Source organism: Hemiscyllium ocellatum, chromosome 5, assembly GCF_020745735.1.
Source record: "Hemiscyllium ocellatum isolate sHemOce1 chromosome 5, sHemOce1.pat.X.cur, whole genome shotgun sequence".
In the NCBI taxonomy this organism is placed as follows: domain Eukaryota; kingdom Metazoa; phylum Chordata; class Chondrichthyes; order Orectolobiformes; family Hemiscylliidae; genus Hemiscyllium; species Hemiscyllium ocellatum.
Window position 1 is genome coordinate 53,175,910 of NC_083405.1, and position 23,933 is coordinate 53,199,842.

Sequence of the window (23,933 nt, forward strand, 5' to 3'; positions counted from 1 at the left end):
CACAATCCATCCATAATAAACATCCTGGACCCAAAGCACCATCATACATATTCATCAAATAAAGAAGCAAAAGTCACAGGGAAATTTTCAATAATTATTGATGTGCCATAATTCAAGGGTATCCACATTTTGAAACTGAAATCTTTTAGTATTTTATTACTATTTACATACCATATCTTCCAGAAATAAAATACTTTAATACAGCAATGAATAATATGGTATATGTATACCTCTTAAATTGTTCTTTCACCAGTTACATTAATTATAATAATTTTTTGTACATGAGTTTGTTGTAAGCTACAACGGCTACACAAATAAAAGGTTATTTTTTTCATTTCATTTGTTCTTAAAACCATAAACAAGCAAGAGAGACAGTTACAAGTTAATGGTCATAGGTAGCTGAAATAACACTGAATAAACTATATACAGTACAAACCATTCATACAAATGAAGACTAAGATATAGAATTCATTACAATACTATAATTACAGTAACCGTTTTCTCAGATGCCAATCAGGTCACCCTCAGCCAGAGGGGAAATATGGCGTGTCACTGTGGTAATTGTAATCTGGACACACTTTCTGCACTAGTTTATAATCTGTACTGTAAAATGAAATATAAATACATATAACTTTAAAGGGTTTGGAGCACAGCCATGACACATGGCTTTGCGTTTGCTCCTGGTAACAGGTTTTTGATGGATCATAGTTGCAAAGCGTAGTCTTCTTTGCCTTGTCCACTTTTTCATACTCAATACGGCAGTTAAATGTCTTTGAATCTTTGGCATCAATCACCGTCTGTTGAGCCAAGTCAAATTCCACAATTTTTGTAGGGGGTACCAGGCTGACAGAAACATTCCCCTGGCCAGTAGAATTGTGACGGAAATAGACACTAAAGGTACCATTTCCATGGTCCACTATTTTGCCTGTGATGAGTAGATTTAGCTTGACAGTTTTGATGTTGGAATGGAAGTCCCCCCAGCCAAACATTTTCTTAAACTTGCCCGTTTTGACTATAGGTCGCCTCTTAAGTCGAGGGCGGGGCTCCTTCTGATCTGATGCATTTCGTAACCAATCCCATATGTCCTGGTCAGAGTAAGGTACTGGAGTTTCGTAATGCAGGTCCACAGCAGTAGCATTCTCTTTGCCAGACAATGTCTGTGAAAGCAGACGGCTGATGGAGAGGTCTTTGCTGCTTTCTGTCCATATGTGTTTTTGTGAATTCTTAGGGCTGTCAGTTTTTAGAAGTTCTGATTTCTGCGGATTATTTCCATGAACGCAAATAACCTATAAGTATGAAAAAAATAGTGAGATTTTGCTCAACAACTGTGGAATTACATCTGCTCACTTACTGTGTGGATAACATCGTCTTACAATAGCAATGATTCAAACTAAACTTGCACTTCTATGGAGTGTGATCACAACTTTCAAAAGTATTTCTATGCATTTCAAATGCAATACTTTGAAGTAGAGAGACCACTATATAGACACATGCAGCAAACATCCACATATTTCAAGATCAACAAAATAATAAGATGACAGAGTTCTAATGGTGACAGAGAACATGGGGAAAACTCCCGCATCATTAAATCGTAATATATACCCAAATTGCTGAAACAGATATATGAAGCTTATCATCTCATCCAAAACATAGTGAAATGATGGCAGATCAGAACTCCAAAGTACTTTTAGACATGTTGAGCTTGTAATTGTCTGTTAAGAGAGAACTGCTACAACCAAACACTGACTGTGGATATAAATCCAGTGACTATCTGGCACAGTCCTGTTTGAACATATGGAATGGCTCACCTGTATAGAGTCAGGAAACTTCAGACAGAAAGACAAATATCCACTCATAAAGTTCTCTCGGATCTCATATGTTTCAATTAAGTCACCACTGACTCTTCTCAACTTCAGAGAATACAGATTTAGCCTGTATAGCTTTTCATCATAAGGCAATCTGCTCTTTCCAGGTATTAGCTGCAAATGTGTTGCTGGTCAAAGCACAGCAGGCCAGGCAGCATCTCAGGAATAGAGAATTCGACGTTTCGAGCACAGGTATTAGTCCAGTAAACCTTCTCTGAACTGCTTCCAATGTATTAACATCCTTCGAGAGTATGGTGACTAGCACAGTACATAGTAGTTCATAAGTGGTTTCTCGATGTTCTGCTATTTACTCTTCACTAATAATCAAAATAACGGTTCGTCCTTTTTTTTAACTACTTTTACTTTTTTGGATTCACTTCTTCTTCCTGATTCTTTCTACATTTAGTAACCTAATAAACTCACCCACTCTTTTTAACTCAAGGAAGCCTAGTTGAATTGGTTCCTATTAAAACTATGAGTTAATTTGGTCTGGGAGAAAGGTATCCACAAGGGAAAGGATACATTTTAAATTAGCCTTGCTGCAAGCAACTTGGGGAGCAGATGAATAAACAAGTTCATCCTTCCTCACTCAGGTGATTTGGGTTTCCGAACCAGAGTAGTAACAAACTGAGGAACCTCACGTGCAGACACACTCTAACAACTGGGAGCTCCTGTCCATAATTGAACCCAGAGAAGATACAAAAGAATTAGAGTGTGCAAATCGTTACTTTGAGACCTTTTATTTTAAATTGCAAAATACTTTCTTGAGTTTGCATTGCAAATATAGAAATATCTAAATTTAGTGCCTAAGCGTTCTTTGGAACAATTAAATGATTCTGTGAGGCATTTGGGATTAGAAGTTTTCTCAAAAGTCAACAACCTCAAAATTTTAAAAGGGATGGCCACGGGTTTACAGGAGGAACTGAGGATAATGAAACAAACAGAACGTTGGTAGAGAGGTTAAAATTAGAGAAGGAGGGAGAGAAAGTGAAGAAAGAGAGAAACAGAAGTGAGAAAGAATAAGGAGGGATGAGGGAAAAATTGGCAGGAAAGATAACTTGAATCAGGACAGCTCAAGGTGGAAGAAAGAATCTTACTTTGTCCCATGAAGGTACCTTTGACAGCTGAGTCAATTCACATTGCTCATTTATTTTTGAATTCTGATAAAGCAGATTTAGAAACTTTGATAATTTCTTTCAAACCATGTGCACAGCAGATAAGTAGCCAACTCAACGTTTATCCTTATTACTGCAAAGTAAAATTTTCAGGGACGTTTGGGAGGTTTATTCGCTGTCACTTGAGGTAAATGCCACTGATTAAAAGGCAGTAAAAATGGCCATTTTAAGACCTTTAAGACATTTGGCCATTTAAACACATTTTAGTGACCTCATTACAGCCCTGGTTCAAACATACAAAAACAAGCTAAATTCCAAAAGTGAGCTGAGATTGACTGCCCCTTGTTAATTGACTGAATGTGGCATCAAGGAGTCCTAGCAACACTAAAGTCAATGGAATGAAAGGACAAACACTTCGCTGTTTGGAGTTATACCTGGCACAAAAGAAATATGCTGTGGTTGTTGAAGGTCAGTCGGCTCAGCTTCAGGACATCTCTGCAGGAGTTCCTCAAGATAGGGCCTTGGACCTAACCATCGACAGCTGCTTCATCAATGACATTCTCTCCATCATAAGGTCAGCAATGAGGATGTTTTCTCATGATTGCATAATGTTCAGCACCATTTGCTAGTCCTAAAGATGCTGGAATTGTTATGTCCAAATGCAGCAAGACCTGGACAATATCCAAGTTTTGGCTGACAATGAGCGTCTCCAACTAGAGAGAATCTAATGATTGCTCCTTGACAATCACTGGCATTACTATCACTGAATCCTCTGCTACCAACATTGACTAGAAACTGAACTGAACTAGGCAAATAAATCCTGTCACTACAAATGTAGGTCAGAGGCTAGGCAGCAAGTAACTGGTCTTCTGACTCCCAAAACCCCATCTACAAGGCACAAGTCAGGAGTGTGATGGAATACTCTCCACTTGGCTTTATGAGTGCACCCCCGATAACAATCAAGAAACTTAAGACATTCAGGACAAAGCAGCCCGCTTACTGTACCACACTCAGAAACATTCACTTCTTCCATGCACACTGATGGTCAGTAGCAACCGTGTAACTATCTACGAATTGCACTGCAGAAATTCACCAGGGCTCCTTAGACAACACTTTCCAAACCCATGACCACTTTCATGTAGAAGGACAAAAGCAGCAGATACATGAGAACACCATCAGCTGACTTAGAAATATTTCACTATTCCTTTAATGTCACTGTGTTACAGCACATGGACTGCAGCAGTTCAAGAACAAAGCTCAACATGACCTTCTCAAGGGCAATTATCTTCTCCCAATCCTGTCTTAGAAATATATTGCCAACGCTTCACTATTTCTGGGTCAAAATCTTGGAATACTCTCCTCTACGGGCATTACGGGTCAACCTATTGCACTTGAACTGCAGCAGTTCAAGAAGGCAGCTCACCATAACCTTCTTAGGGGCAACTAGAAATGAGCAATAAATGCTGGCCCAAGCCAGCGATGACCATGTTTCATGACAGAATGAAAAGAAACATGGGCTTTGCAGGTTGGACTAGCATTATATTTTTAATTCAAATGGTGAGTGGGTGCAAAGGAACATGTATCTGCTGCCCTTGTCATTATATTTTACAGATAGTACACACTGCTTCTACTGAGCATCAGTCATGGAGGGAGTGGACATTTGTGGATTTGGTTCTGGATTAGTGGTGCTGGAAGAGCACAGCAGTTCAGGCAGCATCCAACCAGCAGCAAAATCGACGTTTCAGGCAAAAGCCCTTCATCAGGAATAAAGGCAGAGAGACTGAAGCGTGGAGAGATAAGCTTGGGGGAGGTTGGGGGTGGGGAGAAAGTAGCATAGAGTACAATGGGTGAGTGAGGAAGGAGATGAAGGTGATAGGTCAGGGAGGAAAGGTGGAGTGGAAAAGGAGCTAGGTAGGTCGGACAAGTCCGGACAATTCATGGTGACAGTGCTGAGCTGGAAGTTTGAAACTAGGATGAGGTGGGGGAAAGGGAAATGAGGATACTGTTGAAGTCCACATTGATGCCCTGGGGTTGAAGTGTTCCGAGGCGGAAGATGAGGCATTCTTCCTCCAGGCGTATGGTGGTGAGGGAACGGCGGTGAAGGAGGCCCAGGACCTCCATGTCCTCGGCAGAGTTGGAGGGGGAGTTGAAATGTTGGGCCACGGGGCAGTGTGGTTGATTAGTGCGGGTGTCTCGGAGATGTTCCCTAAAGCGCTTTGCTAGGAGGCGTCCAGTCTCCCCAATGTAGAGGAGACCGCATCGGTGCCAGTCAAGCGAGCTGTTTTGTTCTGGGTGGTGTCAAGCTTTTTGAGTGTTGGAGTTGCGCCCATCCAGGAATTTTGACATTGTGTTCCTGAGGTAAGTCCAGTTGAGTTTATGGTCAATTGACACCCTTCAACGATGTTGATAATGGAGAATTCAGTAATAGTAATGCCATTTAATGTCAAGGGGTGGTGGATGGATTGTATTTATTGGTTAATGATCATTGCCTGGCACTTGTGTGGCATGAACGTTTGGATGCTGCCTGACCTGTGCTTTTCCAGCACCACTCTAATCTAGAATCTGGTTTTCAGCCTCTGCAGTTCTTGTTTTTACCATACTTGCCACTTGTCAGTCCAAGTTTGGATATTGTTCAGATCTTGCTGCATTTGAACAAGGACTACTTCTGTATCTGAGGAGTCATGAATGATGCTGAACCTTATGCAATCATCAGTGAAAATTTATGACAGAGGGAAGGTCATTGATGAAGCAGTTGAAGATGGTTGGGCATGAGAGGACTACCCTAAGGATCTCCTGCAGAAATGTCCTGAAGTTGTGATAACTGACCTGCAACAACCACAACCATTGTCCTATGTGTCAGGTATGACTCTAGCCAGTGGAGAGTTTGACCCCTTAAACCCAATGATTCCAGTTTTACTCAGGCTCCTTGATACCGCATTCAGTCAAATACAGCCTTAACATCAAGGGCAGTCACTCTCACCTCACCTCTGGAATTCAGTTCTTTTGTCCATGTTTAAACCAAGGCTGTAATGAGGTCAGGAGCTGAGTGGCTCTGGCGGAACCCGAACTGGGCATCACTGAGCAGGCTATTGCTGAGCAGGTGCTGCTTGACAGCACTGTTGATGACATTTTCCATCACTTTACTGATGATTGAAAGTAAACTGATGGAGCAGTAATTGGCCAGGTTAGATGTGCCCTGCTTTATGTGTGCAGGATATTCCTGGGCATTGTTTGGTAGATATCAGTGTAGTAATTGCACTGGAAGAAGTACAGGGGAATGGCAAGTTCTGGAGCACAAGTGTTCAGCACTATTATCAGAATATCATCAGGGCCCATAGCCTTTGCAGTATTTAATGTCTCCAACAGCTTCTTGGCATCATGTGGCATGAATTGAGTTGTCTGAAGACTGGTGTCTGATACTGGGGACCACTGTAGGAGGCCGAGATGGGTTGCCCACATAGCATTTCTGACTGAAGATTGCCGCAAGTGTTTCAGCCTTATCTTTTGCACCGATGTGATGGGCTCTTTCATCATTGAGGATGGAGATATTTGTGAAGCTTCCTCCTCCACTGAGTTGTTTAATTATCCATCACCATGGCTTGCAAGTAGTCCCGTTTGGTAGCTTCCCCAGGTTAATACCCTGCTTTTTAGGTATGCCCGATGCTGCTCCTGGCATGCCCTCCTACAATCTCCTTTGAACCAGAATTTTGATCCCTGGCTGAGTGGTAAACATTGAGTAGGGGATATGCTGGGCCAGACTTTCCTGGAGTATAATTCTACTGCTGTTGATGGCCCACAGTCCCTCATGGATGGCCAGTTTTGAGTTGCAAATCTATTTGAAGTTTATCCCATTTAGCACGGATGCATCTGCAGCTGACAGATTGGTAAGGATGAGATGAAGTATGCTTTTCCCTCTTGCTGGTTCCCTCACCACCTGCTGCAGACTCAGTCTGGCAGCTATGTCCTTTAGGACCCAAGCAGCTCAATTAGTAATGCTGGTGCTGAGCCAGTCTTGATGGTGGAAAATGAAAACTCCCACCCAGAGTACATTTTGCACCCTTGCAACCATCAGTGCTTCCAAGTGTGTTCAACCTGGAGGAGTACTGATTCATCAGCCAAGGGAGGTTGGTCCATCTCCATGAATTAATAAAAAACTTGGATGCCATTTCGTACCGAAAGTATGCCATCAAAGATTTAGTACCCTCAACTAAAGGTATTCTCTCATCTTACTTCACCCAATTACCAGCTCGCTCCTCCAATCACTGTCACACACTTCATTTCAACACCTTCAGCACTTATTGCAAACTGCTCCTCTCTTCACTAATAATACCTTCACTTCCTTCCAACTGTAATATTCCTTACCCTAGTAACACTAATCTCAAATCAACTCATACTTCCACATTTGCACACTTCCTTCTTTGCTCTAAGGTAAGTTTTCACACAATTGCAGGGAGCGGGCAGCATCAGGAAGAGAGGCACAATTCCCTCCATGAACTGTCACTACTGGAAGAGCAGGTAATAGATATTGTGGACAGGGGAAGCATGAGGAAAGCGACATCTGGCAAGGCTGGACAACAAGTCCTGCAGGGTTTTAAACTATCTTCCCTTTCTCACTTGATGCATGACAAATTGCTGCTGCTTGCAGAAGCTACTCATCTGTTTCTGTTTACTCAGACCAATATATGCTACAGCCTGTCCCTTTCTTTCATTTCACATCCAGAAGCTTTACACAACCCTTCAGGGAGAAGAAGATGAAGAGGGCAGCCAAGATTTTCTTGTTTTCCGTTCAAGCAAACATGACTGAAGACAAGCGGTTGGATTGTTCATACGCCAGCCTGGTCACGGACAGTTGATATTTCAACTACGTACCAAATGTTTGCAAAAAAGATGGAAAATCATTATAATAAAATAGCAATTATACAAAGATTGATGCATTATTGGTATCTAACACTAGATGGCAAATGAGCATTTTATAAATATTGTGCCATAGTCACAAAACATTTACAGCCATTTTAATGCCTAATAAATTTATTCTATTAGTTTTCTACACTTTGATTTGTTGAATGCAATACTGGACTCCTGAAAGTGGGACATTGAAGTCCAAACTGAGGATAGTTACAGATTTGAAATTTAACAATTTCATCAGTAACTACCTGCTGAGCATTAAAAGAGAAACCCTTTCAAAGCAGAAAGTTGTGGAGTCAGTCCTCAAAAATGATCAGAAAAAGAAGCAGCTGTCATGGAGACAGCCTTATAAAACTGCTGAGGTGATAAGGAAGAAGATGGCAATGCAGCACAACAAAGAATTTACTTAAGCATTCAAAACAATATTATTCAAGAAAACTTCATGTTAATTAGGTAGATGTTGGCTATTATAGGAGAAAAATATTTGGAAGAAGGATGTTTTTTATCGTTGAACTACTTTCTTCATAACATTTTTATATTCAATTTTAGCATATGATTATTGAATCTCTGATTCTCTGATCTTCGTCTTGTTAATTAATAACTGTATATTAAAATGTAATTAGTTCCTTTTTAGGATATTGACCATAAAGGAACTAAGGCTTTCTGTTTTGAAAACTTGATTGCCCTCAAATTACAGCATGATATACAAACAAGTTCAACACCTTGCAGGGATAGGAATTCAAGTTGTGCATTAACATCCTATTGCGTAATTGCAGACCTTAGAATTTCATAATCCTGTAGCCACATATTACAACCAAAAATTAGAACTGGATGAATTTTTGTTTTCATAATTAACATATATGTGTTCAGATGACTGTTACCCTTCTACAATTACTGCAGATTTAAATTAACATTTGGAGGTCAGAATAGCTACTTAGACTTTAACCTGCTATGGTATAATCGAATAACAAAAGACATTGGAAAAAATTGACTGTACACACTGCCAAATCTAACAGTTACAGTGTATTGATACGAAATGTGATCATTTTACCCAGCAACTGAAAACTTTTATCTCAATTAGCATGGAACAGGAAATTAGTTACCTTCTTGATATCTTTGGAAGTGCTCTAGAACTCTAAAATGTTAGTCAAGTAGTCTTAACAAGTGGAAGATCATGAGAAAATATTGAGAGATGGTGAGATGAGTCCATCCTTGTGACATTATAATGCTTTAGTGATTATTTCAGTGTCTTAAAAAGGAAAGTCAACAACAAAAATAAACAAATATGAAAATAACAAACATTTAAAGTTTGCTGTGATTGAAGCTACCTTGTATTTATGTAATATGTAATAGAAGGAATTTCAAGAAATCATAATACAACAAGTGGAGTTGATCAGCAAAGGAGTTTCAAAGAGGAAAATGTTATTTGCAAATCAGATAAATCCACAAAATTCTAGTATGCAGTATTGTACCTTTGTTGCACCATGAGCTATGCATGTTAAAATTTAGTTACAAATTAAATTAAAATGTAATGACTGATCAAATTTATACACTTAGATTACTTCTAGCAATCAAAAAATTGTTTCTCAATTTAATTTTTTTTGAATGGACACAATTGTCCGCAAAATAGATCAGCTTTGGGATTCACTTGCATGAATGTCTAACATCTCAATGCTTGCTTTTCAAGACTTTCTCTTCTGAATTGAACTGTCTTGTCACTGTATTATTTAATGTTTCAGGAATATTTACTTCTAACATGGAATGTTTCTTTCCTTGACTGGAATAAATCTCGGTCTGTGCAATATTATTCAAAGTGTCTATGGAAAAGGGTAAATATTTCTTAACCAAAACTGCTTTCTAAAAATATGGAAGATTTTATGATCAGCAAAGAGGTAATTTGTAATGTACTGTCACTGGGCTCATAATCCAGAAACCCAGATATTGCACCAGAGACCTGCGTTCAAATTCGAATGATCAAATTTGAATTTTAAAAATCAGGAGTTATAAGTCTAATGATGTCAATGAAATCCATTTGATTCACTAATGTACTTTATGAAAGGAAATCTGTCAGCCTTATCTGGCCTACATGTGACTCCAAACATAGCAATGACTTTTAACTGCCATTTGAAATATCTTAGCAAGCCACTGAATTGTATCAAATCATTAAAATGTCCCCAAAAAGGAATGAAACTAAACAGACCACCTGGTATCAACCTAGGCACTGGAACCAACAATGGCAAACACAGCCCTGTCAACCCTGCAAAGTCCTCCTTGTTAACATCTGGCAGTTACTGCCAAATTCCAAAAGCTGTTTACAGTCTGGCAAAGTCATGCTCATGGAATTGTACCACAAAGACAAAGTCCCAAACTCTACCAACCCCATCCTGGCTATGTCCTGTCCAGTAGCAGGACAGAACCAACAGATGTAGCAAGACAGTGGTTTACTATCAAGAGGGAGTCTCATGGAATCATGTCAAACATGGGCAAGGAAACCATCTACTGATTACCACTTACTACTGTTTCCCCCTCCTGTCCATTTGGCTGATGAATTAGTCCTTCTCCATATTGAACACCTCGTGAAAAAAGCACTAAAGGTGGCAAGAGCCAAGAACATACCCTGGATGGGAGATTTCAATGTCCATCACAAGGAGTGGCTCAACAGTACCAATATTGATGAAGATGGCCAGTGTGCTAAAGGATGCAGCTGCTGTACTGGGTTTGCAACTGGTGGTGAGGGAACCAAAAAGATGGAAAAAAATGGTTGGCCATATCCTCACCATGTTACCTGCTGCAGAAACACATGTCCATCACAGTATCAGTAGGAGTGATCAGCAAACAATCCTTGTGGGGGTCAAATATTATCTTCACACTGAGGACACACTACTTCACGTCGCAATATCACAATGCTAAATGGGGCAGAATAGATTTCAAACAGATCCAGCAGTTTAAAACTGGGCATTGATGATTGATTGCAGGCCAACAGTAGCAGCAGGATTGTGCTTAAACACAATCTAAAACCTCAAGACACAGTATATTTCCCATGCTACCACTACAATCAAATCAGGGATCAACCCTGGTTCAATGAAGATTGCAGGAGATCAGGTAACAAGTGAAAGACAGAGCTAAGTGATTCCCTAACCAATGATCAGATCTAAGTTCTGCAATTGGACTACATCCAAACGTGAATGGTGGTAGACAATTAAATAACTCACTGGAGAAGGAAGCTCCACAAATATCCCCATCCTCAATGATGGGGAAGCCCAGCGTGTAAGTGCAGAAGATAAGGGTGAAACATGCACAGCAATCTAAAGCCAGAAATGTCAAGTCAGTGATCTATTTCAGCCTTCTCTGAAGGTCCACAGGATCACGATTACACAATATCAAGAAACGACTGACAGCACTGAAACAGCAGGGGCTGTGTGCACTGACAGTGCTCCAGCTATCGTACTAAAGATTTACGCCCCTGAACTTGTCATGCTCCCAGATAAATAATTCCACTACAACTGCAACACTGGCAAACATCTGGCAAGGTGGAAAATATCCAGGTATGTCTTGTACCCAGAAAACATAATCAAACCCAGCCAATCTCCAACAAAAACAGTGTATTCTTGATTATCAGTAAAGTGATGCACAAACTCCCTTCATCGCCAATGAACAGTATCAGCAGTGAGCATCAGATACACTTCAGAATTTGCCAAGGCTCCTTCCAAACCCATGATCAATATCATCTAGAAGAAGGACAGCACATATACATCACATTCTGTGATGTAAATTGTGGGATTTATGTGTATAGTTATTAATATTATGCATTGTAAGTTTGAGCTTCTGGTTTTTGTGTTAGTAAACAGTGTGTCTGATGTTAACCATTAACGTGTGAACATTTCTGTAGCCATGGTGATTTTTTAAAAATCAAAACAATGTTCAAAGCCTGGCTTTGGAGCAAATAAGTTTTGTGCATTATTGATAGAATTTTGTTTATTTAGTTTGTTTTGAGGCTCAGTATGGTAAATTAACTAACTTCAAAGTTGGTTAGAGATTTCTGTAACGTGTACTTTTTTAAGCTTAAGGGAAATATTCATATATGAGAGAGGAAGATTTTCAGTTTCATTTTTATCTTTGTGTAGAGAAATCTTATAAAGTCCTTGAAATAGTGTGGCTCTGAAGAAATGTGCTCCTGGGAAGGGAAAGTTATACAGTGGGCTAGGTCACCTTAGAATGGGGAATTAGTGTTAGTCCCAGACCAAACAGATTGGGATAATACACTGAAGAGGTTAGTTGCGAAGGTAATCACTTTGGAGTATTTCTGGTGCATAACTTAGCTGTATTGCAGTAAAGTGTATAGCTCAGAATTTGAGGATGGCTTCAGAGGTTGCGAAGAATTTTCTAGAACTAGAAGTTATAATAGAAGATTATTTAAAATCTTTGACTCAGCCTAAACTGTGGGATTTAGCAGATACATTGAAGGTAGAAGTTAAAGCTGGATGTTGTAAGATTTTGATTGATAATACAACATGCAGAATTGAGAGAAAGGAAACATGCTGTCACAGTAGGAATTAGCTAAAATACTGGTAGAAATGACAAAAACCTGGATTTAGAGAAAAAAAATGAAAAAAACATGAATTAGGAAAAAAGAGGAAAAGAAAAAACAAAGAGAAAGGGATAAGAAAGAAAAACAAGGAATATGAGAGAAGGAAGAGAAATATAGTGAAGATAGAATTTGAAAGAATGTCGAGACTATTTTGGACTTCTGTGCCAAGGACATAATGTGAATCTCTACATTATATTGAAACAAGTTTCTTTCTTTATGCTTGCAGATTTTCTTTGCAAGTTTGTACTAAATTTCAGCACTCTTACTGCACCCTTAACAAAGTCATAGGAAAAGGCAAAAATTCAAATGGATGCAAGACGATCAAAAGACTTTTGAAAATTTGAAACCAATACTAACGACAGCAGCGGGTTCAGCTTTACCACATTATGCAATGCCAGTCATGGTCGTTGTTGGTGCCAGTGACATCAGTGCAAGATTAAAAGACAGGACTGAATGGCCTTTCAGTTATCTTTTTGTCAAAACTGACCACACATCAACATAAATATCCAGCTGCTGAAGAGACAGTGAGTCTTGTACTGGTTGTACACCATTTCAACATATACATCACAAATAATGTGGACTAACTGTTATTTCTATATATTATAATCTTTTGATTTTTGAAAAAAAATAATTTGGGACAGGAACTTACAACTATTTCAATGGGGCTTGATTCTTCAGCCGTATAATTTGAAAATCATTCGTGTGTCTGGAAAAGAAAATGTCATTGCAGATGCTTTATCGAGGGTGCTCATGACAGAGACTGCATGATCTGCAAAAATGACTTTTGGTTGGGCTTTTGCACTGCATCTGGCAGTTATAAAAGAGTCAAAACAGCATGACGTTATCTGCAAAGAATTGATGGTTCAAATGAACAGGATAAGCAAATATCACAGTGGTGAGCTGTCTATCAACTAGAAAACTCATGGCAACCCAGTAATGTCCATTCCCAAGTACATTAACATGGTTAAAAGCAATCAGCGACCTGCCTGGTCCACACCATGTTTCCTGGACCCTGAAGGATGGATTTCCTGCCGCTAAGAACTGTTGACCAATTAGATATTGGCAGTTCTACAGTACCTGCTGTGCCATCTGGAGTTGTGTCACCACCAGTGCTGCAACAGGTGCTCAGAGGCAGAGCCAGCAAAGAGTCTCAGAGACCAGGTTGGTGGAGCAGCCTTATTGGGGCCAGTCAGGAAGGCCCTCAGTAAAGTTTGCTAGGGAGGAAGCAAGGTTGGTGTAAAGGTCAGAAAGAATCCTCCAACGACCCTTGCTGCCCACAGGTACGTATGTTGGATACAAAAGCTTGCTGATAGGTTCACTGAGGAATACCTGGCTGGCTTGCTCACATCGCATTGCCCATCACCCCATCCCTAGTGGCAGCAAGCTGATACCCTTTAAAGGCCGATGATGAATTTAATGAATATCTAGTAGGTTATTTCAATGCATTCCATGTGTTTGGTTTCCAAATCTCTCAATAAGATACCGTAAGATCAAAAACTTCTGGAGGAGCAGGAAAACTCAGGCAACGACTTCTTAACTCTGCCTCTTAATCCTGCATGTGCGGACAATAGAAGTTGTAGATAATTTACCCCTTAATGATAAAGAGCACTCTGATTACCTCAATGGTTGTTTTGCATCTGTGTCACCATATTAACTGTTCAAAATCTAATTTAGAATGTATTATTATACGATTGCCCTGCAGAATAATAAAGGATGCCTAAAAATGTTGCAGTGCTGTCAGAATACCTGCTGTAAAATCTACCACTTAGGACACAATAGAGCGTGCTAATGTGGAGGATTCTCATGGTGCATTTATACCGAGCTGCTGGTGTTTGCATTGTTCAGGAAGGAGCAGAGATATATAAAGCTGCTGATGATGACTGCTACTGGTGCAAACAAAAGATGATTTTGCTTCACTAGTGAACTAGTGCAGCACAAAGCTCACTTCATAAACTTAAAATTTTCAAAGATCTTGTGCCCCAGCTGGCATTCTTTCAATTTCTACTGATTGTAATGAACTCATGGAACTATCAACACTTTGCAATCAGCAGAAACTAGCCAACCAAATGTCATTAACCAGTACAAATGTGTAGAGTTATGTCTTGCAACACATCATTGCAATATAAATGAGCAAAGAGTTACTCTCATCACTGCTGGCTGTGTTAAACACTGTGGGGAGGGGGAGGTTGAATCAAACTATATATGCAGCATAATTTATTGGAACGTTACCAAAGGAAGTGTAAACATATGAAGCTGTGCTTTATTTTTCAACCAAATAAAATGGTGTTAGTGCTGTTGTTGCTTGAGTGTATTTTCACATCAGATTAAAGTACCTGATAATTTATGTGCAGGTCATTGATTGCCCTTGTTGAATGAATAAAGAATTACCATGTGTATTTAATGCTGGCATTTACAAGGTATTGGTTTACATAAAATATTGCAACAATTTAGCATTCTTTTCCACATATTTTCTATGTTTGTATGTTGACAAATCACCCAATCGATTCAACATGTGAAGACTGTAAAGACAAGATGAGGATATATTTGTTCTCATGATCTTTTGCTAAAGGCTACAGCTCAGTAGCACAAAAATCCTGAAGAAATGTCTGCTGCTTGTCTGACTGCCACCTTGATTATAGTGACGGGCACAGGGGAATCTTTTATCCATGTATATATGGAGTACAAAATTGTGATCGATATTTCTAGCATATCAATGTATTAAACATTTGTTTCTTTAATCTGTCAGAGTACTGATACTCCATTGATATTCGTTTTGAGCTATTGATTCTGGTACAGTATTTGAACACCACATATTATCAAATTTCAATTGTGCCTTTCAAAAATAATTAGACATCCATCTATGTTTAGTAGGACAGGAGAGAAAAGATTGAGCTTTAGAAAGATGGGAAATTCCTAAAGAGTGAGAGCTTAAAATAATTCTTAAATCAATGAGTATGCTCTTACCAAGGCTACATTTGTTCTGAGGGACCTATGGCTCTGATAAAAATCCTGAGCCTCATTGGAAGCAGAGGGATCTACAGAGAGATCAGACGGGGGTCTAGTCAGTCATCAGTTCGGCTGTCATTCCACGTTGGCAATGGGAGGTGGGCCATGGTCAGCCTTGGGTCTATTCACAACAAGTCAGAGGTTGGTGGGGGAGGAGTAGGAATGGTTCAGAATGGGACAGGTGATATCAGGGGCCACTACTGTGGTTGGCAATTTGGAACACAATTGTCAGATTTGGAAGCTGCATGTTCAGTTACAGAGAGTACAATAATTATGGAAAGTGGCACATAAAGGTGGATAACAATGGAGCAAAAAACAGCACAAGTTATTGCAAGGGATGGAGAGGTGGGGTCATTGATTGTCACCAATATCCTGCCTTGAATGGGGTGGGGCACGATAACAGTGGGTCACTACAGTTGGGAGAACTATCATGTTCCCCGGGGCTCATTGGGTAAATCTTGACTATGTCATTGGTCAAAGTCATCTCTATAAAGGTAAAGTAATCAGTCACCTGCAGGTCAAAATTCACAAAGACAATCGAAGGTCTCATATGATGGACAAACAATCAGAGTTGATTTCCTCTCATTTTGAACTGTAAGTGTTCATCATAATATTCCTATATGTAATGCTTGGGTGATGTGGGAGAGGTGGGAGAGAGGTGGAATTTGCAGGATTTGAGTAATTATACCTGATTTATAATCCTATACTATATTTGTGCAATATGCCCTAATGCTGCCCACATGGGAATAGGGTCTACTTCATCTAACATCCATTTATAGGCAGCCTAGGGCCTTATCAGAGTCCTCCCTATTTCACTGTATCGAGGACCATGTAAAATTGTCATTTGTGTGTGATGTCAATGCTGACTGCTCACATCACTAAGAAGCTGTTTTGTTTGACATTTCCTACTAGAATCATTGGAACTATCCACAACATATCTAGCCATGGCTGGAGTTATCATTGCTGTGGTGAATGCACCACAAATGTGCAGAGAATTGAGGACGTACAGATGCACAGCAAGCCCAGGTCTGACAGTAAACTCCAGCAGCTGAAAAACTACATTCAGAAGGGCCCCAAAGGATTTGCAAGAGTTGCTGAAGTCCCAGCATCTGTCATTCTCAATGTCATTTCCTTCAGGTGTGGAAGGTGCAGTGCGCTGCTGAATAAGGATGTCCTGGGACATTGTCATAGAACTATGTCAACTGCAATGCTGTCTGTTGGAGCAGGACTGGGTGGCCACCCTATCCCAGTAACCATCAAGGTGACATCTGCACTACATTTCTTTGCAACTGGCTGCTTCAAGGATCCAACAGGGACCTGAATGGGATTTCTCAATCCTCATCCCACAAATTTAGCATTTCTGTTTACTGATGCAATTTGTTCCCGATCTCACCATTTCAGCTCATCTCCCTGTGACAAAGTCAGTGCTACAGCTTGGATCATAGAGTTTGCCAACATAGCCAATTCCTCCCATGTGCAGGATGTTATTTACTGTTCACATGTTGCAGTGAAAGCACCACATTATCATGTGACTGACTTCATCAATAGAAAGGTTTTCCATTCAGTCAAGAAATCCACATCAGTGTAGATTATCAAAATAGGGAGGGGTAGGGAGGGAGAAAAAGACAGAGAAGTCCACAGAAATGAGCCTTCACTTTCTTGGGTGAAGACCAGGTGTTTGAGGGAAAAACAAAAACCTTTAACACCAATGACTACTGTCAAAACAAAAAAAAATCAGGAATAACCATTGTACCACGGCAAACCAGATAGATCCATGACCTCTGCGTTTCCATTCTATGGGACAGTTTTGGGGTCGGTGAAGCCTTCTCATTTGTCACAGGAAATGTATGCCCATCCTTTGACATATTAAATATGGCATAATATCTAAATTAGTGCTTCTTAATGAGCTCAATCAACTGCCTCCAGATGGTTGACTCTGTGTATTATGTAACTGTAATTGTGAACCCGGAAAATCTAACACTTACACAGAGACTCGGGCTAACCTCCGTGACCATAGATTACGACTCCTTTATGCAGCCCTTGACTGAAGGTGAGCACAAATACAATGCAGGCCATCCTTTGACTAGGGCCATCATGGAACAGATGATAGATGTCCTGAAGATGAGGTTCCAATGCTGGAGGGGGTGGATAAGTAGGGGAGGGAGGCTGTGCTCTTGCAGTACTCCCCAAATATCCAGAGGTCATTAGCCAAAAGGTTCATACCAGGCAGGTAAGCAATTGAATAAAACAAAGAACTGCAGATACTTGAATTGACTAATCTGAACATAGTATTGAAAAGAGGTGGTACCACATAGAAGCAATAAAAAAGGAAGAGTAAGTTTGCCATCCCACAAGGCTGTTGAACAAAACGTCAGGGTGTTAAGTCTGTTGCTTAGAAGAGCCATAAAAAACAAGCTTTTCCAGTGCTACCCTTTTCAACTATGATGGTCTGAAAAGTTGACAATTCAACAGGTGGGATTTTGCTTATTGCTTTATGCCAATGCGGTTGAGGGGAGAGGATCGTGATACTTAGATGTAAGTGTGGCATCAGTGTGATGACAGAAATGAACATAATAATCAATCATTGGCACCCCAGGCAGCAATGTGAACAGCTAGTGCTTCACTGAGGTTACCACCTTCACTGTCGCTCCATCAGAGTCATCCATGGACCACAACTGCTCAATGCCATGAAGCTTCAATTCCTCACTATTGGGCAATGTTTTTCAGATTGCAGCAAACTACAATCAATTACTCTGAGACAAAGGCTGGCAAATACCAATGAACACCTTCAGATCTGTCCAAGTACCAAAGTGCATCTTCAGCATGCTGATCACTCATTCAATGACTCACCTAGTGGCCATATGGCATTGGTGCATTACTTCTGGGTGTTGTTGATAGCATTTAATTGTAAAGCCATATCAGCTCACAATTCAGTATCAACTGCTGCGCATTATGAAAGCTGCTGTCACCATTCAGAAAACTACTGGCCTGATTGATCTAGTGTGCCGGAGGTAAGCCACTTCCTGGTCTAACTGGAAGAGTGTCTTGTAATCAATAAAATAGTTTATTGAATGTTAGCAACTAGCCGCAGTGTACATTGTTATGACAGGCATTGTTACAGGAATTTTGAGGAGAACCAGATGTTTGATCTCCATCCTTTGTGAAATTGAACTGTTCTACTCACATGGCCACATGGCATCATCATAATGAGTCATGCCAATAGCAGTCCTCAGTATTAACCCTTTCACAACATCACCAACTTGCAAATTCCCATTCAAAGCACTCACCGTCAAGAGATGTAAAGATAGCATTGTTTCTTCAGTGTTACTGTGTGAAAATTGTGGAATTCCATCCTTAACAGCGTGATGTGTCCATCTACACCAAATGAACTGCAGTGGTTCAAGAAGGCAGCTCATAACCATCTTCTTAAGCCATTTTGCAATGGAAAACAAATGTTGACCCAGCCAGTGACATCTTTGTCTCATGTATTTGGGGATGCTGGTGTTGGACTGGGATGTACAATGTGTAATTTTTAACTGTCCCATGTAAAACTCCTTTCAGATCAAAGCACAACAGGATTCCTCTTAGATGTCACAGCCAATCAGATATTCTTCAAGTCCACCATCAGGTTCAAAGAGAGATTGAGGAACTTAGACTGCAGAAATTGTATGGAGTCATCATGACAGCTGAGGCTGACATAATAATGGCCCTGGCAATAAATCTATCAGTCACCTTCTTTTTGTGTTCTGTTGCTGACTGTCTCTAGCAGAACTCGAGAAAAAGTAGAGGCAAACACGTTGAGGGCGATGGTCACATTCATAGTTGTTGGGATTACAAGCCAGCAATCTGTTGTTGAGGACCCAGTTGTCCACCACGATCTGATATGAAGCATAGATAAGGCGAATAGCAAAGGTATCTTCCCTAGGGGAGTGGTGTTCGAAACAAGGGCACATATTTTTAAGGAGAGAGAAGGAAGGTTTAAGAGGGACCTGAAGTGCAACATTTTCACACAGAGGGTGGTTCATATTTGGAATGTACTGCCGAGGAAGTGGTAGATTTGGTATCATTACAACATTAAAAGGACATTTGGACAGGTAAATGAATAGGAAAGATTTAGCGGGATATGGACCCATTAGGAGAGAGTGGGGTTAGTGCATCTAAGGAAATTTAGATGGACGAATTGGGCCGAAGGGTCTGTTTCCATGCTGTACGAATCTATTACCCTATGACTCTATGGATGCGTTGTTCATCCAAGTTATCAAGGCAATTGAGCCTCCATTTGATTTATACCTTCTGACATAGATAGTGCCACCTCCTTGCTCAACTCCATTTGCTGCTCTCTCTCTGCTGACCACCAGCTGTTGTTGCTCCTCTTCACTTCTCTTCGCTGCTAACCTGAAGGTCTTTTCATTGCAGGTAATTGCTGCTGCTAATGCTTATTTTCCTTTTTGCCAGACATCATCACACCAACCATCCTGATCCATAGACTCAATACCTTAAAAATACTCAAAATAGTTCTGCACCACAAGTGCTCTTTCCAAGAAGGACATGGGATTGCTGCTGTAGATGCTGGGGATTTATTAAGGCCAGTCAGCCTGATGTTTTACTAACCCTATGAATGGCTTTTCAGAAATCCAGTCTTGGTTTCAAGGGCAAGCTTCAGAAAGCTGGGGAAAACCATGCATGTAAAGCAAAGTATAAAATTTGTCAGAAATTTATGTATAAATAGTTTCCACCTACACCTACCTATAGTATGCAGACATTTTGAAACAGGCCTGAGTTAAACCTGAAAGTTAGCCAATTGGAGCTAGCTTGCAGGTGCATTGACATTTGTACCAATTTAAACAATACTCTGAATCTAGGTATTGATATCCTTTATGATTAAAATTGCTCCTATGGTATAGAAAACATCATTTTGTAGCTGTATTCATCATAAGTGCCAGTACAGTGTACGAGCTTTGTTAAATACAATAGTTACTACATTTATACATTTGAATTGGATGTTTGGATTTGACTTCAAAAGATCAGAAAAGGAAATAATTATTTTAATTTACAGGAATCATAAATTTATGTACATGTGTATAATAAGAGTATGAATGTTAATCCTTAGTTTTAGGATACCATATGTTTTTTGCAATATTGAGATTTTTCTTCAATCCTTTCATTTACAAATTTGTGACATGCTATTTTTAAAACAATGACCTCTGTTAGAAAATGAGGAACAATCTCTACCTTCAACATAGCTGAGAAAAAAAAAATCCTGGAATAAAATATATGGCAAGGACAGGTTTGAGAATAAAACTAATTTTCAAATCACTCATGAAACTTCAGTATTATTGTCCACTGTCGGGCATCTCAATAATGAAGTGGCACTGCTGCTCTCCTTATGCAAGCTAGAATAGCCATTGATACTGTAGCAACACATTGTCCTAAAACTATATGACTCTGCAATTCTGCACTACTGGCAGGGAACAACTTTCACACTGAGAGAGTGCATTGAAAATTCAGAATTACAATGCTCTAGGACTATTCCCTGCTCATATTTCCTATGAATATAGGTTATCTTCTGGAACTACATGATCGCCTCTATAATCAAAACAGCATGTGCTGAACAGGTTATCATTGACCCTCTGGTCTGTCCAAAGTTGAAATGGCTTCCACAAGTTCACTAGTCTAACAGGTAAAAAAAATGATATTTGCACAGGGCATTAAAAAGCTGCCAATGCTTCTGGAAATAACAAACCAGAATTAAGAGGCATATTGCAGGGTTTGTGTGAATTGGTTTACAACCAATGATTAAAGGTACTTGAGATGTTATCCTCATTAACCATTGCAAAAGAGAGGCAGTGATTGTAGGATTGAAGAAATATGCTCCAACTACAAAGCCAAAAACAAATTAGATAAATAATATATGGAAGTTATCCTCACATCACTACAGAAATGATTAGCATATTGTAATTTCAATCTTACTAAGAGTCATGAGAGATGTTGCAAATAAAGAAATGTAAATTAAGCTAGCTACCTTCAAATTCAGTATTCTGTGTCATCAATATTTCTGCTCAGCACCTCCAGAATTAAAAGAGGTTGTGTTTCAAAAGCAATGACTGAAATTTGTTTTGTTACAAATGTCTATCTAACTTGCTATCCACCTCAATTTGAAACTCCATAAGGAGCTTAATCCACATTCCGTTGCAACAGAGAACCTGTAAAGCATAGGTACCATATCAACTCACTCGAGCAGCTCCACAAACTACTGGCAGATATTTACTGTGAAGCTCAATTTCGTTGCTGCATTATCACTAGATAGCAGTGATTACCAAAAACGGAAGGAAGGGCATCTATTTGTTTTATCTTGCTTTTGAACAGTGTTAAGAAAAAGGTAAAGTCCCCATAGTTTTGATTCACTCAACTGGTCATGAGCCTAATCTGATGGTTATCACACATCAGGCAGAAGTTGAGAAGGAGAATCCTTCTCGGTGACCCCAGCTGGTGCTGGAATTAACTCCACTTTGCTGGCATCACTCTACATCACAAAGCAGCCATCTATCCAACCGAACTAACCAACCACTCAGAGTAACATCTACATCATAACGAAAGGAAACCAAATGCTTCTAATATGGTATCTAACCCACATCTTCCCCAACATTGCAATTTAAAACAGTATCGATTAGGAAACAAGTGCTAAACACTAACAAATCCACATTCTTTCAAAGATGAACTATGCTGAGCAGACTTCAATGGGCAGCATTTAACTGGCTTAAAATCTGAATTCTTTGAAGGTAGTGGAAATATGCCAGCTGGAAAGTACCATGAAAGCTGATGAAATTCCAGACAGGAAAAACTGCATGGAAAAGTGACAACAAAGTAAAGACATTGAGAAGCTGCAGAAGGGAAAGTGTAATGCTAGATATTATGTTATTGTCAGTATAATTACAATAGTTGGTGAAATATCAACATTACTATTGACATTTTCAAATATAGGTGAATAAGACTGGGATACGTAACAAAACAAATTTCTCCCTTTCCTTTTTTTAATATTCTTGAAATTCTGAGGGGGTTGGATAAGCAGATATATTAACATTACACAATATTGGACTTGGGGGCAGTGTCATTTAAACTGTTTCATTTTCCCCAGCATGTCAGCTTTCTAAGCACCTTTACATGGAAAGGTTGCTACACCCATTCAAGGCCTTAAACATTCCCTCCAGGTGGAGTAATGATTTATTTAAATTAGCCTTGTAAATTAGCCTGTACTATATATTTTGTTTATAACAATCTCCTTCACATTGTGGAGGCCAAATGACTGAGACTCAGAACACCTCTATTCAGTTAACAAGCGGGACCCCAACACATCTCTCACTTCTGACCATTCAGAGAGGCAGCACTTTTATTGGCTGTCTGCTCCAAAATCTCTTCAGCATCCCATCATGGCCACTTCCCATTATGGAACTTCCTCCAGCTTATAAACTTTGTGTTTCTCCATATTAGGCAGCACCTGTTGGGGGCAGTATTTCCAGGGTCATTGGGTGTCGATCGCAGGGGAAAGAGATTGGCAGAAATGATGTGAAAGTGCAGTTGCGAAACACTCCTCAAATCAGGAATACAATATCTTTAAATAAGAGTTCACTCCATGTGTTGCGAGTTCATTAGCCTTGAAATGAAAATTAAGTCCATTTATTGTCTCTGGTTCAACCTAATTTGATGCTCTCCAACTTGTATAACTCATGGCTGCATGAAACATAATTTGTGACAAAGGAGACTACCAAATGAGCAACAAAGATGGCCAATATTCAATCTTGAATATGCACTGTTCTCTCTTGCCAATTATTTCTAAGTTTGTTGCAGATGAAATACCACAAAGTCACAGAAAGCATTGCATTAATTGGATATGCTATGATTTGTGTGGTACATAACGGTGTTCCTGCACACATCATTAGTTATTACAAGAATTATGAATCTGTGTACAGTATTGTACTCAAATGACTAAATAGATCATTGAGCTTACATACTCATAATGTACTAGCTGCTTGCTACATGTGTCATGAATAATCCAATGAAGCAACAGACGCATCAGGGGAACATCTGAGCATCAGCTATCACCAAGCTCATTCACAGCAGACAATGCTGACACCACTAAATACATGATAGTCAGAATCACCTCACAAAGTACTGAGCTCATCATTGTTACAACACCAAGAATTCAGTGATTTCTTCAGGGTGCATTTAAACTGACAATCATGGTTTGGCATGTGCAGCGACTCAAAAGTGGGAGTATAATTCACCACAGAGTTCTGAAGAGATTATTGGAATGTGCTAGCGATATGCTGTAATTCTGACCTTAAGGGAGTGGTGCATGGTGATGAAGCTTGCTGTTTCCAGGTGCCTCTAAGCTTTTGGGTTAAAAGCTGAGGGAATTAGTAACCTCCGCTGCCAGTGGGAGAAAATTGCAGATGG

The 23,933-nt window shown here is 39.8% G+C and overlaps 1 protein-coding gene across 1 annotated transcript in view; it reads right to left on the bottom strand.

Moving 5' to 3' along the window:
- Window positions 1-524: 524 nt before the first annotated feature.
- LOC132815939 (neurexophilin-1-like) overlaps window positions 525-23,933 on the bottom strand; it is a 43,016-nt gene continuing 19,607 nt past the window's right edge. Inside the window, exon 2 of the mRNA XM_060825311.1 lies at window positions 525-1,286. Within this exon, the coding sequence (XP_060681294.1) occupies window positions 525-1,286 (762 nt within the window). The remainder of the gene's footprint in view (window positions 1,287-23,933) is intronic.